The 14,522-nt window shown below is 55.8% G+C and overlaps 3 protein-coding genes across 3 annotated transcripts in view; all 3 read right to left on the bottom strand.

Moving 5' to 3' along the window:
• The window catches only part of HOXB3 (homeobox B3), a 55,702-nt gene extending 41,941 nt beyond the window's left edge, over nucleotides 1–13,761 (bottom strand). Inside the window, exon 1 of the mRNA XM_029213066.1 lies at nucleotides 13,663–13,761. The gene's annotated coding sequence lies outside the window, so the exon portion shown is untranslated. The remainder of the gene's footprint in view (nucleotides 1–13,662) is intronic.
• On the bottom strand, nucleotides 571–13,800 carry HOXB5 (homeobox B5). Its single transcript, XM_029213075.1, has 3 exons — nucleotides 13,663–13,800; nucleotides 2,475–3,317; nucleotides 571–1,794 (listed from the first exon to the last, which is right to left on the bottom strand). The coding sequence occupies exons 2-3, from the start codon at nucleotides 3,034–3,036 to the stop codon at nucleotides 1,547–1,549; spliced, it is 810 nt and encodes a 269-aa protein (XP_029068908.1). The 5' UTR covers nucleotides 3,037–3,317; nucleotides 13,663–13,800; the 3' UTR covers nucleotides 571–1,546.
• On the bottom strand, nucleotides 3,328–13,803 carry HOXB6 (homeobox B6). Its single transcript, XM_029213076.1, has 3 exons — nucleotides 13,663–13,803; nucleotides 6,983–7,507; nucleotides 3,328–5,960 (listed from the first exon to the last, which is right to left on the bottom strand). Exons 2-3 carry the CDS (start codon nucleotides 7,395–7,397, stop codon nucleotides 5,701–5,703), a joined length of 675 nt encoding a protein of 224 aa, XP_029068909.1. The 5' UTR covers nucleotides 7,398–7,507; nucleotides 13,663–13,803; the 3' UTR covers nucleotides 3,328–5,700.
• Nucleotides 13,804–14,522: the final 719 nt, after the last annotated feature.

Genomic DNA, 14,522 nt, shown 5'->3' with positions numbered 1-14,522 from the left:
AATCAAGAGGGCAGGTCAGTTGGGCCCCTGGAGAGAGGAAGCCCTTGATAAGTGTAGAGAAGACTGAGGGTGAGAGGAAACCTTTGAAATTGAGCTAATTTTTTTTTGTTTTTTTGGCCTTAGTGGGTGGCAGAGCTGAATTGGGATTTGGACCAGGGGACAGTGGCGCTGGGCAGGCCTGTATCACCGCCAAAAGGCCAGGAGCCTCCTGCTCAGGACTTAGGCCCAGATTACTTTCTGCTAAGAGGTTTCCAGAGAATTTTTGGCCAGCTGGTGGAAAGCCAGGGTGGAGTCCAGCTCAGCAAAGGCTTGCTTTTCGCCCCAGCCTTGCCCCTTGCCCCTTGCCCCAGGCTCATGTGGGGTTCCTGGGTCTCTCAGTCCCCAGGGCATGAAAGCCTGTCCCCTGGCCCAAGTACCGCTGACCAAGCAGAGCCATAGGTGGTTGAGAGGGGCTGCTGGTAAGCATCCTGCTTTCCCTTCCCTACACCCCAGATCTATCAAGAATGGTCTAGGGTGTGCCCGGTGATGGGAGAGGCAGGCCCCAGAGAAAAGACAAGTGGAAGGGCAGTGGAGGAGGGGAAACATTTATTTGACTTCAAGGAAAGCTACAAACAAATACCAAAAGCGAATCACTGAGACAGGCCCGCCCGGCAAAGACAGATTTCACATGTAGCACAGCATCCACTCGCTCACTACAAATGGTCTTGGAAGTGAAATGGGTAGGGAGGAGAGGATAGGTCTGACCCAGACTATCCCCATATTTACAAGCTCTGGGCCCTCTATGCCAGACCCATGAATTCACAGAGAAATACACAAGACATTTTACACTGAGGGTTATTTTTGTTTCCGGATGCTCCAAGACCAGGCCTTGTGGGGCCTACCCAGGCGGCAGGAACTTAAATCTCAATATTTACCGGCCCTCTTCTCAACATCACCCCTTTGGTCCTCCCTGGTCCCCTCCCACCCCAGGACCAAGTCTTGGGAGACTTGGGCCTGGAAGTGGGGAGGGAGGAGGAAGAGGAAGGTGGAATGAGACACAGTCATGGACTCCGGTCTCCGAGGCCAGCTCAGCTGGGCCCGGTGCTGCGGCACTATCTGACCTCAACTGCTGCCCCTTTTAGAGAAGTTTCTAGCTGAAACTCAAAATACAGCGATCATCCGTTTATAAATAAGTTAGAAGAACACAGATGGGGAGGGAAAGTTCACATTAAACATGCGAGTTTCTTTTTGTCCTGGGGGAAGGAGTGCAACCACAGACACGAACGTTCAGAAACACTGGCGGATTTGGGGTGAGCAGAAGGGAGTGGGGAGCATGGTGGGAAAATAATTATCATTATTATTACAATAATAACAAGATTAACCAGTCCAAGAGAGAGGGAGCCACAGAAGACTTAAGACCAAACGAAAAATCGTAGCACAAGGCCCGGGCGAGGCAGGCTCGTGGGAACCGGTCCCCAGCGGGCAGCGGCAGCGCGGGGAGGCTTGGAGGGGCCAGGGCTGGGAGCAGCACGGGCTCTTGGGCCGCCCGGGGCTCCTCCCGGCGGGCTCAGGGCTGGAAGGCGCTGCCGGCTGTAGCCAGGCTCATACTTTTCAGTTTGTTGTCTTTCTTCCACTTCATGCGCCGGTTCTGGAACCAGATCTTGATCTGGCGCTCGGACAGGCAGAGCGCGTGGGCGATCTCGATGCGCCGCCGCCGCGTCAGGTAGCGGTTGAAGTGGAACTCCTTCTCCAGCTCTAGGGTCTGGTAGCGGGTATAAGCGGTCCGGGCCCTTTTCCCGTCCGGCCCGGTCATATCTGGAGCAGACAGAGCAGCGAGGCAACGTTATTCCGGTTAAGGGAGGGCGCCCTGGGTGGGAGAGGGGCGTGGAGCAGGACCCAGGCGTCCCCGGCACCCAGCTCACCGCAGCTCCAATTCTCCCCACTCCAGATGCCCGCATCCGAGCTCGCTTTCTGCACCTCTTTCTCCTGCAGCCCCCACTTCTGCTGGCAGCAAATGCGCCCGGCTTTGTCTCTTGCTCCCTCCCTGTGCCTCACCCTTCGCTGGGCTCAGGCGGTCGCTCACCCCAGGAGGGAGGAGAACGGTTGCACTTTTGCCCTGGAAGGCTCGTTTTACTGCTCGCCCCTCCTCTGCTAGAAACAGTCTCAAAATTTCGGGGGCAAAGCAGGACCCTTCCCCACGTTACATAAACCTCATCCTTCATCCTAAAGCTAGTTCAAGCTGGGCAAATAAAACCTAAGGCGAATCTGGGAACAAATTATTAAAAATACTCCTCCCCAAACCCCCAGCTAAAGACCTTCTTTGGCTCTGTCCCCCCGAGCTGAGCTGTGAGGACCCTCCTAGAGACTTCTTCCCCTCTGGAGGAAAGAAATCTATATTTGAGGAAAAGCCAAGTTCTCCTCGCCGCCGCCCCCACCCCCCAAACGCGGAGAAGGAAAGCCGAGAAGACAAAAAGGGGAGCGAGAGCGAGAATTACCATGGCTGATGTGAAGCTTCCTCATCCAGGGGAATATCTGCGGAGTCTGCCCCTCGGGCGCGGCTGTGGAGGTGGCCATGGGCTCTGGCTGCGCCCGAGCTAGGCTTGGGCTGCTTAGCTGGGTCGCCGCTTCCTCGGGCTCCGAGGACACGCTGGCCTCGTCTATTTCGGTGAAATTGGCGCTGGAGCTGGCCGGGGTCGCCTGGTCGGAGGGGGACGAAGCAGAGGGCTTGGCGCCGTGGCTGTCGCCGTTGGTGCAGGGCAGGGACTCGGGCGAGGACAGGGAGCAGCTCGACGCCGCTTGCCTGAAGCGGGGCTCCTGGGAGGGCGCAGGGAAGGCGCGCGAGCTCTCGCCCACCGCCCCAAAGTGGCTGGAGGAGGCCGAGGAGCGGTTGACGCTGAGGTCCATCCCATTGTAATTGTAGCCGTAAGAGCCGGTGTGCATGGCAGCGGGATCCCTGTAAGAGCCGCTCAGAGAGCTGCCACTGCCATAATTTAGCAACTGAGAGTCCAGGCCATTTGGATAACGCCCCGAGAAGGAGTTTACAAAGTACGAGCTCATTTGGGTGATTTTGGAGGGCTTGATTTGTGGATCGTGGTCGTTATAACCCTGTGCTTCACGATTTATGATGTATTAATGAATTATAGCGATGCACTGTACTTCGTTTTGCTATGTATGCGGCCAAATATGGGGGGGGTGGAAGGGGGATGGGGGGCGTTAGGGAATCACGTGCTTTTGTTGACCAGTCGTAAATTCTCGCTGATGACCTCAAGAGGTAATTCATGCTCTATGGTTACAAATAATGACGATCCGAGAATCGTTAGGGCCGATTCAATGCGAGCCTCCGAGAGAGGGGGAAAAAGGAGAAGGGGGAGAAACAGGGAGAAGGTTGGCGGCGGCCTCTGAGCAGAGCGCGCCACCTCCCGGCGAACGGCGGGAGCGCGGGCCGCAGACAGCCATGGCGGCGACAGCTGCCTCCCTGACGGCTCCGTGCAACCGCGGGGCTCGAAAGAAACCCGGCCCAGGCTCACCCACAGGGTTGAATCTTTTAGAGGAGAAACCCGATCGAGGATTTACCCACTTTCTCGAGAGTGGAGTTCGTCTGTCCATCGGTCCTTCTCCCTGTCGTTTTTATTATTATTATTATTATAACAACTCTGGATAAGATGACCAAAGATTGAGTTGCTCTTCCCTTACTCGGGCTTTGCAAGTCTCCGAGTTGGGGACGGAAATGGGGGAGAGGTTGGAAGATGTGTGTGAAAAACAATGATTGCAAAGGGTTTCCCCTGTGAGCTCAGCCTGGCCTGCTTCCTGACCGGGATGCAGTGGCCCATCCACAGCATCCAAGCCGAGCCGGTGAGGCTAAGCTGAGGGTTCGAAGGAGAAGCCTTCGCTTCTCCTTGTTCCCTTAGAAGTTTGAAATCCTCTTTCTGACCTCTTCCTCATCCTTAGCCCAGGACGGAAGAAGGGCAGAGCAAGACAGAGACCCCAAAGGAAGAGGCCGGCTGGGGCTAAGTGGCCTAGTTGCGAGAAAAACGGTGGAGACGACCGCGTCGGAGCTGGGGTTTGGGTGTAAACATGGTCCTGAGAGTTTGGGACCAAGGCAGAATCCTTTCACCTTCTCTCCAGATGCCCGCTATTGCCTTGGGATGCCCCAATTGAGACCCCTTGCTGGCGTCTGGGTAGTTTCAGAATTTGCCCAGCGGCCCACTCCTTCCCCGGAAAAGGGTTCCGAGGACCCGCGGCCCCTTGCTGAGCGCGCTGGGCGGCCAAAGACCGCCACAGCTGGGCCCCTTCTGCCAGGCGGCTATTTTCTTTAAAAATAAAAAAGGGAGAGAGAGGGAGGAGGAAGAAAGGAAAACAGTCTCCGCAGCTTGCCGCCTGGGTGAGGGTGAGGGTGAGGGTGAGGGTGGGGGTGGGGAGAGAATGGGTCGGTTTTTGTTGATGGGATGAGACCGAACTGCCCCATCACCTGGCCTCCTGCCCTCAGGTCTCCAAAGAGCAGGGGGAAAGTCTTGCCCTTCCCCCGGCGCCTGCCGGCGGCTTCACATTCCCCTACTTGTCGCTGAGCTACTACTTGAGGCAGGAAGCGGTGCCGGGAGCCTTCAGCTGAGGGCAAAGAGATAGATATCCGGTGGCCCCAATTTAGGCCAGGAGCCGAGGGCCAAGGCCGGCGGAGACCAGGCCGTGTGGGCAGGCCAGAGACCACGGGCCTTGGCGATCCTGTGGACAGAACAGCGCCGCTGAGGCACTAAGACCCGCCTGGCTCAGTCTCTGCAAGAGCTCCCGGCTGGAGGGCCTTGGTGGCATCCCTCGTGCCACGGACAAACGAGGAAATGCTAGAGACTAAGAGGGAAACGGCCCTTCTCCGTCCCCCAATTCCACACCAGGAGAGGCCGTTGTGAGCCTCAGCACCGGCGAGGCGAGGCGCTGGAGCCTGGGCCGAACCGCTGCAGCCTTTATCGCAACTGTAACTTCCGAGCCCTCTGGGGCCGACCAGGGCTCCTGCCTTTGCTGCGGAGTTTCCGGCGCGGGGACGCAGGGGTGGCGGTGAGGGTAGGGGAGTGGCCCGGGAGGAGCAGAGGTGACCCAGCAGCGAGGTTTTACGTCTTTATTATTATTATCATTATTAATAATATTAATATTATTACCGAAGTATTTCATGTCCAGAGCTAAGACAAGACTACAAACACAACACATAGAAAATTAATAAAATAGAACTTTGTTTTCTTCTGAGGCTCCTCTTCTTACTTCTAGGTAGTATGTGCTCCTTCCAGTGGCTTTGGGGAGGGGCTGGGAGAGAGGTCTGGGGTCAGGGAGTCTTCGAGGCCCCCGCTGAGGGGACTGCGAATCTACCATTGAACCGTGCACGGGGGACATGGACGAAATGAGACGCGACACGGACAAGAGCATTTTGCTCTGCTTCCAGGAAACATCAAGTGAGTCCGGTCCTCAGTTCTCACGGGGGAGCCTCTTTGGGCTGAGGAGGTTCCACGGGGATGGAGGGGGCGCTGGGGTGCTGGCTGGGCTCAGGCAGCGCGGCCTCCCAGCGCCCAGCGAGAGCTTTGCGGGCGGGGCATCCAGGAGAGCAGTGGCCCCGCCTGTCGCGCACTGGAGAGCAGGTCCCCAGGCTCCCCCGCCCGCAGAGCCTTCTCGGGGCTCTCCGATGCCCTCGGCTCCCCGAAAGCCTCTCCCTTCGCGTCCCCCCGCCCCGTTCCAGCGCCTTCATTCGGCTGGTTTTTCTTCTTCCTCCTCGGCACTGAGCTGAGACGCGCTGAGCAGTTTGCTCTCCTTTTTCCACTTCATGCGCCGGTTCTGGAACCAGATCTTGATCTGCCTTTCCGTCAGGCACAGGGCGTGCGCTATCTCGATGCGCCGCCGCCGTGTCAGGTAGCGATTGTAGTGAAACTCCTTCTCCAGCTCCAGCGTCTGGTAGCGCGTGTAGGTCTGGCGGCCTCGCCGGCCACTGGGCCCAAAGGAGGAACCTGTTACGCAGAGAGGAGATGCTGAGGCCTGGGGTCACCAGGGCCAGAGCCCCCCTCCCCCACTCGACCCTCGAACGGGGACTCTAGCCTGTCCCGGGATGCCCTCCACTGTCCCTGTTTCCCTGCCCCCTTCCTTCCTCACTCCTCCAGCGCCCCCTCCAGATTCCCTCCAGGTCTCCTAGGCTTATGCCTTCTGTCTAGATTCTTGGTGGGGGGATGGGAGGAGCAGTTTTAAATCCCACCTGAGCCTAGGGGGAGGGGCTGGGAAAGCACTGGCCAGGTATGTCTCTTCCTAGCCGCATCTTTTCTTTCCATCCATCTGGCTCCCCCACCATCCTGTGATAGATTCCGGCCCTTAATCCGTAATGACGTAGATCGATCCGTAGTTGGCATTAAGGGCTCCTCACTTTCGTGTCCCTTTAACGGACATCAATTTGGGATTTAAGGCCGACAAATAATCCAACCTGAGATCCCGGCGCCTGCTTATCCTTCTGTTCCCCTCCGCCTGCTCCCTCTCTTTCTTCTCCTTATTCTCCCTCCCTCCTCTGACCACCACCCCTTTCCTGGTGCCTCATCTTTCCCCAGCCCCCGACCCCCAGGGAAAACCAGTCCGGGACAGACTCAACCCTCCCTCGCCAGCGTCACGCCGCCCCTCTTCCCATGACGCACTCCGTTTTTAATGAACAGTCTTGGGGTGGGGGGATCGGACCAGAGATGGGGGCGATAGGGAGATCCCAGCCAGTGACTGCGGCCCCTGCCCGCCTCCCTGACCCAGAATCCCGGCTGCGGCCTGGCGCTCCGGGAGAACCCACTCATTCCCCCGACTCGGAGTGCATCTGGGACTTTGCAAACTTTGCAACTCCTGAGGGCGGGAGGGCAGCGCGGGAGACCGGTGCAGACGCCCAATCTTCCTAAGCTCCGACCCGAGACGCTCTCTCTGGAGGAGAAGGGGGTGCTCTCTAGCTCTGGCTCCGGGAGGGGGGCCCGTGGGGGTCGCGGCGGCCGCAGCAAGTCTCACTCACTGTTGCATGAATTCATCCGCTGCATCCAGGGGTAGACTGGGGTGGAGCACTTCTGCTCCTCCGCCTCGCCGAACACGCTCTTGTCCTGCGCGCAGTCGGACTTCCGCGGCTCCGGGTGGAACGGGGGCGGCTCGTCGGCACCCGAAAGCGCGCAGGCCGACTCCTTCTCGCGGTAGAAGGCCGGCGTCGGCCCGTAGTCGCAGGGCGCCGCCCGGCCGTAGCCGCTGCCGGCCGGCGGGTAATAGGAGGAAGCTGCAAAGCCCTTGTCCTGGCCGGGCCCGGGCCCGTAGGGCGTGGGGTAGTGCCTCAGCGGGTCCGCATAGCCCGACGAGTAGAGCGGGAGCTGGCCCAGGAAGGACTCCTGCCCGCTGGCCAGAGTGACGGGGAAGGTGGAGTTCACGAAATAGGAACTCATTGGGAGGGGAGGCGCGCGCGGCCGCTGCTGCTCCGCCGGGTTTATGATTTGTTGTGTTTTATAGTCCGAGCGCCGCGCCTATTAGTAGTATATCTGAGATTGGGTTTTAGCTGAGGGGGGATGGCGAGGTGCCAGTGAGGGCCAGAAGGAAATACAACCATCTGATCCAACACTGACCAATGGCAGAGGCAGGAATTGTCAAATAGCACCCAGGAGGAGCGCAGCCCGCGCTAGGGACCCGCGCACAAACCTATCAACCTTTTTTTTCCCCCTCCTTCTTCTCCTTCTGCTTTCTCTCTCTCTCTCCCCAACAGCACAACCCGTCCTGTTCCACCTACGTAGGGTCTGCGAAAGAGGCGTCTGTGCCTTTGAGGGAGGAGGGAGCACTTGGATTGATACCACCCCATCCCCCAGTGATCAAATAAATATATCCCTCCCCTCCCCACGCAGAACAGGAAAAAGTTAATTGTGTTTTCAGAGAAGTTAACCCCTGATTTGCTTGGGGTTAGGCAAGGCAGGGGTTATTCCCTCCAGGGAAGGTGGGTAAATGTCTCTGAATCTTGAATCTCAATCTCCTTAGAAGAGAACTAAAGGAGGAGGCTGGTTTCTCGGGGTTTGTACTGGTAGAAGGGGAGAAGAGTTCTCCACTGATCAGCATTGTTTTCAGAAAGGGAGAAGCAAAGAAGAAACCCTCTCCTTCCCAGGGTTTGAAAAACATTTTTCCTGTTTCTCAGATCTACTCCATCTCCTCCAAGCCTGGGTTTATTATTCCTGCTTCTCTGCAACTCTTATGGTCTGAGAGACAGGCCAGAGCCTGCTGCCCAGAGGACCCAGAAGGCTGGGAAATGGGAGCAGGGTCTGAGGCTAAGCTTCTCCCTCTGGTTGTGCAGCTAGGCTAGGAGCTTCTGGGAAGGCTACCGCTGCCGCTGCCCAAGACATCTTGCCTGGTTCTAGTATGTACTGCTTGCTCTTGGCACAGGAAGGGGCACGGGGAAGAGGGGGATAGGGAGAGGAGGGGTGAAAGGCATCCTCCAACCTAGGTTGTCTGATCCCTATCCTGCCTGCAACCTCCCTCCACCCCACCTCCTACCCCAAAAGACATTAGAATATACTGGGCTATCGATTCTTAGGAATCAAAGGTGTTTCAGTAAGTCTGGGTTCAGGGAAGAAATTGTTCCCTCCTCCAGTTCTGGGTCCTCAAACCCTCCTGATATTGGAGACAGAGACCACTGGGAAGAGAGGAGCCCTTGCTCCTTTTCCAGGCCTCTCCAGAAGCTGGCAGTTCTCTTTAAAATTAATTCTTTCTCAAGACTTGGTTTTTGTTTAGTTTTATAAGGAGAGAGGGGGATTGGGTCCTCCTGGGATTGCAGCAGGCAGCTTACAACTATCATTCCGTATCCCCTCTCCAGATGCTCACTACCCTTCTGTTTGTCTCTCAGCATCTCTATAATCCCTACCACGTCTCATGTCTGTATCACCAGCTTGCTGCCTACAAGCTTTGGTGTGAGAGAGTGTGTACATCTCTGACACTCTCTCTCTCTCATCTAAGGAAAATGAGCATTGGAGGCAGGCTGGAAGACTCAGCCATGGTGTATTTTCAACATTCTAATGTGCACGTGGAGGCTAGGCATAAAGGGTGACAACCTTTGGACCTGGGGCCAGGAATGGGCCAGGGTGGGAGACAAAACCTGATGATGAAGGGGCCGGGCTGACCCTTCTCTGACTTGTTCTTTGGGCTCCTTTTTATGGGACAATTCTGCCCACTGAAGATGGCACAAGACATTAGGAAAAGAGGTAGAGGGCTGAAGTTGGTGACCAAGGGTGGGAACTTGGTTGCTTGCAAAGTGGCCTCCAAGGCTCCCTGAACTCAGGACAACTTCTGGGCTGCAACTTCATGGCTAAGTGGCTATTCCCAGTTGTCCCATCAACCACTTCCTAGCCCAACTCTTTGGGGGGTTTTGTCAAGATTTAAGAAAATTAACTCAAGCCTCCTAATGATGGAGATTCATAAGTGCTCTAATCCAGCTGTGGTTAGGCCCACTCCTGGAGAGGAATGGGGAACATTTGGGCTGGAGGAGCAAGGTGGGGGGAGTGCCTTGTGTACCTCCCTCCTCCTTGTTACTGAGGCGGGGCCTTCGGCCTCAGCCCTCTGTGCCTCCTCTCTGGCCACAATGTCCTCATACTAGGACTGGATGGTGTGGGCTTTTCCATGAAGCCTGGATAACATAAGATTTGGTGAGGGAGGAAGTCTTCCCCTGTGATAGAAACACGAGAATAATCGCCTTATCCTTAGAGTCATAGCCCCAAATTAACCTCACCTCTGCAGGTTGCCTGTCGTGAGATGGAGCCGCAAAGGCAGAGCCTGGGCGCCTGGAGTCCGGCATGAAAGGAAATAGCGCCTCATCGCTCTTATCTAAGCCCAGAGGTATTTATGAGCGTTTATTCGTCTGATCCGTTTGTTTGGGAGAAAGAGCAGGCAGGCAGGGCCGGGCCAGAGGCCGCCTGGCTTCTGGAGCCAGATCTCTATGAATCTGTCTGTGGTTCCGTCCACTGCCGTCTGTCTGTCTCCAAGGGGGAATATGTAAATACACAGTGGGCACAGCCATCGGCAGGTCTGGGGTGTCTCCCCCTGCTCAACGAGAAAGTGTGTGTATGGAGAGGTGGATATAAACATGTACTAAGTCTGGAGTACACAGCAGAAGGATTGCATAGAAATCCCACAGGCAGGATTTATAATTGTAATTTTCTGAGCTATGACCCTGTGGTCCTGTGGACGTACACACATTCCAGCTCCCAGGGAAAAGTCTAAGTTGTGTTCAGCTCTGGAGTAAAATTCTCCTGCACCGGTAATCTCAGGGAGGATATTTGCCAGTAGGTGTGTGGAGGGGAGGGGATTGAGACATTGTCCAGGCTTCCCACTTCCTCTCAGCTGCAAAGCTCCCCCCACCCCCAGCTCTTAGGACTGTGGGCACCTTCCCCCACCCCACTCCCAACTGTGACTGGGGTGGGGTGAATTCAAACATCTCAACCCAGTTCTTCCACTAGACTCTGTGATTCTCTGGTTTTGGGGAACACAAATGTTCCCAGAGGGAGCAGTGTGGCCTCTCCCACTCTTTGAGAGTTGTTCAGAGAGAACATTGCCTTAAAATTGGCCAGTCCAAAGCACAGTACAAAGACATTTCCATTATGCAAATGAACGGCATCTTCTCTGATGGAGGGGGGAGCAGTGGCAGCTCAGCTCCCTCTCCCCAGGTCCTTGGGCACCCTAAGAGCCCTTAAGGGTTTCAATCCTCTATACCAGCCGCCTTACCCTCCCCATCTGTCCTTCGGATTGTCCACAAGAAAAAATCCTCCGAGGGGCCCAAGACCTTCGGAGAGCGCTCCCTCGGGGCCTCCAGCACTGGGCCGGGCCTTCTAGCCGCCAGAAAGTCACTCTCTGCTAAAGAGCTGAAAGGGCTGCTCCTGCGGCCCAGACTCAAGAGGCGCCAAAGACTCCGGGCCGCAGCCCCCGCGTTTGCCCCCAGTACCGCTGGGCCCCTCGACCTCGGCAGCTCCGGGCCAGACCCTAGTAACACCTCGGCCTGCCTGGCACCGCAAGCAATTTCCTGGAGCCCCCGCCCAGGAACTGGGGCCACAGCACCTTGAAAGGAGCGGCCAGAGCTTCCTCCTGCGGCTTAAAAGCCCGAGCTAATCAGTAACCCGTGAAACAGGGGCCAATATTCAAACTCGGCGGCAGCGGCGCGTACCCCCGCCCTCGCCACCCGCTTCTGGGAAAGCAGTCGGCTTAAGTGGGTATGAGGGGTCCGGCAGGAACGGAAATTACAAGGGTTAGGGTTCCTTACTGATTGATCCCCACTCCCACTCCCCGTTTTTTCCCAAAGCATATTTGTGTCGATTTCGCTTGACATGATCGGGAATAGGGAAGGGGACGCGCACTCACTTGCAAGACACCAACGGTTTCCAGAAAACTCGGCTCAATTCCTTCACCACAGACTCAAATGGCCAAGAAACTGGCAAGACCCACCACCCAACCCGGAGAAAACAGACTCGGTTTCTCTTTTGACAACCGAGTGGAACTGCCCGGGCCAGCGCCTCCCCTGCGGGACCCCTCCCTTAGCCGAAAAGGAAGCCAAATAAACCTTGAACAGCCTCGGCCTCGGATCTCCCTAGCGGCCCTGGTGATCCCCTCTTGAGCTTGGAGGGGGATAGCGGGGAGAGGGCTCTCGACTCTGATCCCCCAATCCTTTGATTCAGGGCCACCTGCCCGCGGGCGGGATGAAGTATTAGTCCTTTTTAAATATGCCCTAGAAAAAGCCGCTTCCCTCAGCCAGCCGCCAGGTTTGGAGCTGGGATGAGGCTGACAAGGGGGAGGGGACGCTTGTTCTCCAATTCACACGCGGGCAGGAGGGAACCAAGATCCAGCGGAAACCGTCAATCTGGGCCGACGTCCCCAGAAGCCCGCGGAACCAGAGCGGCGGGGGCTCCAGTCGTCGGGCACGGTTCAGGCAGTGTCGCGGGGCATTCGGCGCCGAAGCCGCATGTCTCCAAACGGACGGTAGATGGCAGCAAACCGCATAATTTGGGTCAGAGTAAACTGTCTGAGGGATGATTTATACCCCGCCAAGACTACAGGAGAAAAAGACCTTTAGTCTGGGTGGGTTTGGGGAATTTTTCCTTTGAGAATAGGCTCTTAGTGCCGTGGGTGCTGGCCGAGAACTTCTCTCGCTACGCAGCCGAGGAGTCCCTTCAGGCACCCATGCCGGGCCTGCTTCGAGGGCATCTACCTGTGCCTCCAGGGGCCCCCCTCCAGCGCCACAAGTGGCTGCTTCTCTCTTCTCAGCTCAGGATTGAGAGGGTCAATAACCCCCTACACACACCCAGACCCCCAAATCCCTGGGCAACCAGAGGCCCGAGGCTGAATGCTCTGCATCTGCTCTTTAAAAAGAGGAAAGCAATCACCTATTCCTGCAAACCAAACTAAATCACAGTCTCTTCTGCCCTCCGCGCCCTAAGTCCCTTATCTGTTGTCTGGCAGCTTCCCCAGAAGCCCTCTCTATTTTTAAGTCCTCACCTAGCGACTTGTGCCTTTTTCAACCCCACCAGCTACTTTAGGAATCTCGGCCTCCCGCCCTACGGTTCTTCTCCCCCCTACCCCCGCCCCCGGAGGCCTGGCTGGGGAATGAAATCAGGTGCCGGAGGGACAGGATTAGCTGTCTGAGCTCAGTGCCAGGCAGCTTTCTGGTCCGGACACCATCAGGTCCCCTAATGGGATTTTCTTTTAATTTTATTCTTCTCTTTTTTTGTTTTTGTTTTTCTCTTTTGTTTACATGCCTAAAACAACGTGTTAAACAGCTTCTTCACAATCACCACATTTGGATCTAGGAAAGTTTGAAATGTTTCCACATCAAGACACACACGGCAATTTGCTCCTCCACCGAAATCCATACCAATAAAACACAAGTAATAGAACCAATATTGCACAGAAATCAACACGCTGTAACCTACCGCGTTAAAAACCACAAAATTGTCTCCCTGCAGAGCGAGGCTCCCTCCTGCGGGAGTGGCGAAAGACCTGGGCATTTTCAGGCATGCTTCCTGGGAGGTCTCCCTCGATTTGGGTGCCTCCACCCACAGCCCTTTAATTTCAGAAATATCTCCGAAGGGAGATAATGAGTATTTCTCTGTGAATTGTTCTCTCTGTGTCTTTCTAGACGCCTCCTCGCCCTCGCTGGCCTCTGCGGAGATTCCAGGCCCTCCAGAGACCAGGACGTCCCTCAGCGCCACCGCCCCTTGTGCCACTGCTGCCGGGAAACCACCGATACCCGATACCCGCACCGGGCAAGAGAACTGCGCGGGGGCAATTGGGGGAGGCCGGAACAAGGGAAGGATGGTGGAGGGGGAGGGGGCGCAAACCCACAGAGGCCGTCGCAACCGGCTTCTGCCGGCGTCCCAAAGCCCAGACATCCCCATCCTCTCTTTTTCAGCCCCCTCGCTTAAACCTCTCCTCCCAGCTTAAAAAGGCGACTTAGAGCTCGCCTCCATGGCCCCTTTCGGTTCCTCCTCCCGTCTCCCTGCCCTGCTCCCCCTCCAGGGAGCATCCACCCCTCTCTCGGCCACCGAATGTCCTGAGAAGCTTCTCCCTGCAGCGCCCAGAGGTGGGGTTCAGCCCCGTCTTGGCCGGGGGGAAGAGAGAGACAAACCCAAGCCCCACCCCCTGTAAAAATCGATGCAAAAGAATAAGAAGAAATTGTAGAATTTCTCTTACCTTTGCAGACCTTGGGATTTCTTTCCTCCGATTGAAGGGGGTGGAGAGAAAGGAAAGAAAAAAAAAAGAGAGAGAGAGAGAGAGAGCGTTCGGTTTCTTCTTCATCTTCCAGATAATATTGTCCCAACCTGAGAGCCGTTGCTTCCCCTTCTCTGACTTGGGAAGAGAGGGTGTTCGCTTTTCTGATATTTGCATAGAAAATGGAGTAAGTTCTGGCTTTGAAAAATGGTATCAGGCTGCAGTCCTGGGCAGATTGTCCATTTACCCTCCATGATGACTGAAATCCCAGATCAGCAAGCAAATTAACTTAGAAATTAAAATTATTTTTGGTTTTCTCTTTTGTGTAATTCCCACCCCTCCTTCGCCCTCTCTCTCTCTCTCTTCTTTCCTCTCCCCCTCGCTTTTCCTCTCTCTCTTTTGCTTTATCGAGCTGATACTGAAGTATAAAAATATCAAGAGGCTGGAGCCCTGAAGGGCGACAGTGCTCCGACCTAGGTGTGGTGTCCAAAAGAATGCTGCATTATAACCACCAGGGAAATGATAAAAAGTTCATGTTCACGATCGCCCAGCCACATGACCGGCGCTGGCCAATCGCTGGATTCAACCACTCATAAACTTCTATCACAAAGTTGTAAATTTTCATAAAACAACAAGGAATTTATTGCATTTCTTCATGGCTGCTCCACCAGCAACGCTTTTCTCAGTCGCCATCTTCTTTTCTTCTCCTTCTCGATTTTTGGGGAAACCCCAATCTGAGAAAGGGTGCGATTTGGGGTGTGGGGAATCAGGCGGAGGAGGCACAAGCATCCAGCTGGGAGGGGGGTTCTTTTTGGAACCTCCCTATTCTCACAGGAGTTCTG

This window comes from Monodon monoceros, unplaced genomic scaffold (genome assembly GCF_005190385.1).
Source record: "Monodon monoceros isolate NGI ecotype Baffin Bay Population unplaced genomic scaffold, NGI_Narwhal_1 Super_Scaffold_9, whole genome shotgun sequence".
NCBI classification, from domain to species: domain Eukaryota; kingdom Metazoa; phylum Chordata; class Mammalia; order Artiodactyla; family Monodontidae; genus Monodon; species Monodon monoceros.
This window is presented reverse-complemented; position numbering and strand designations above follow the sequence as displayed.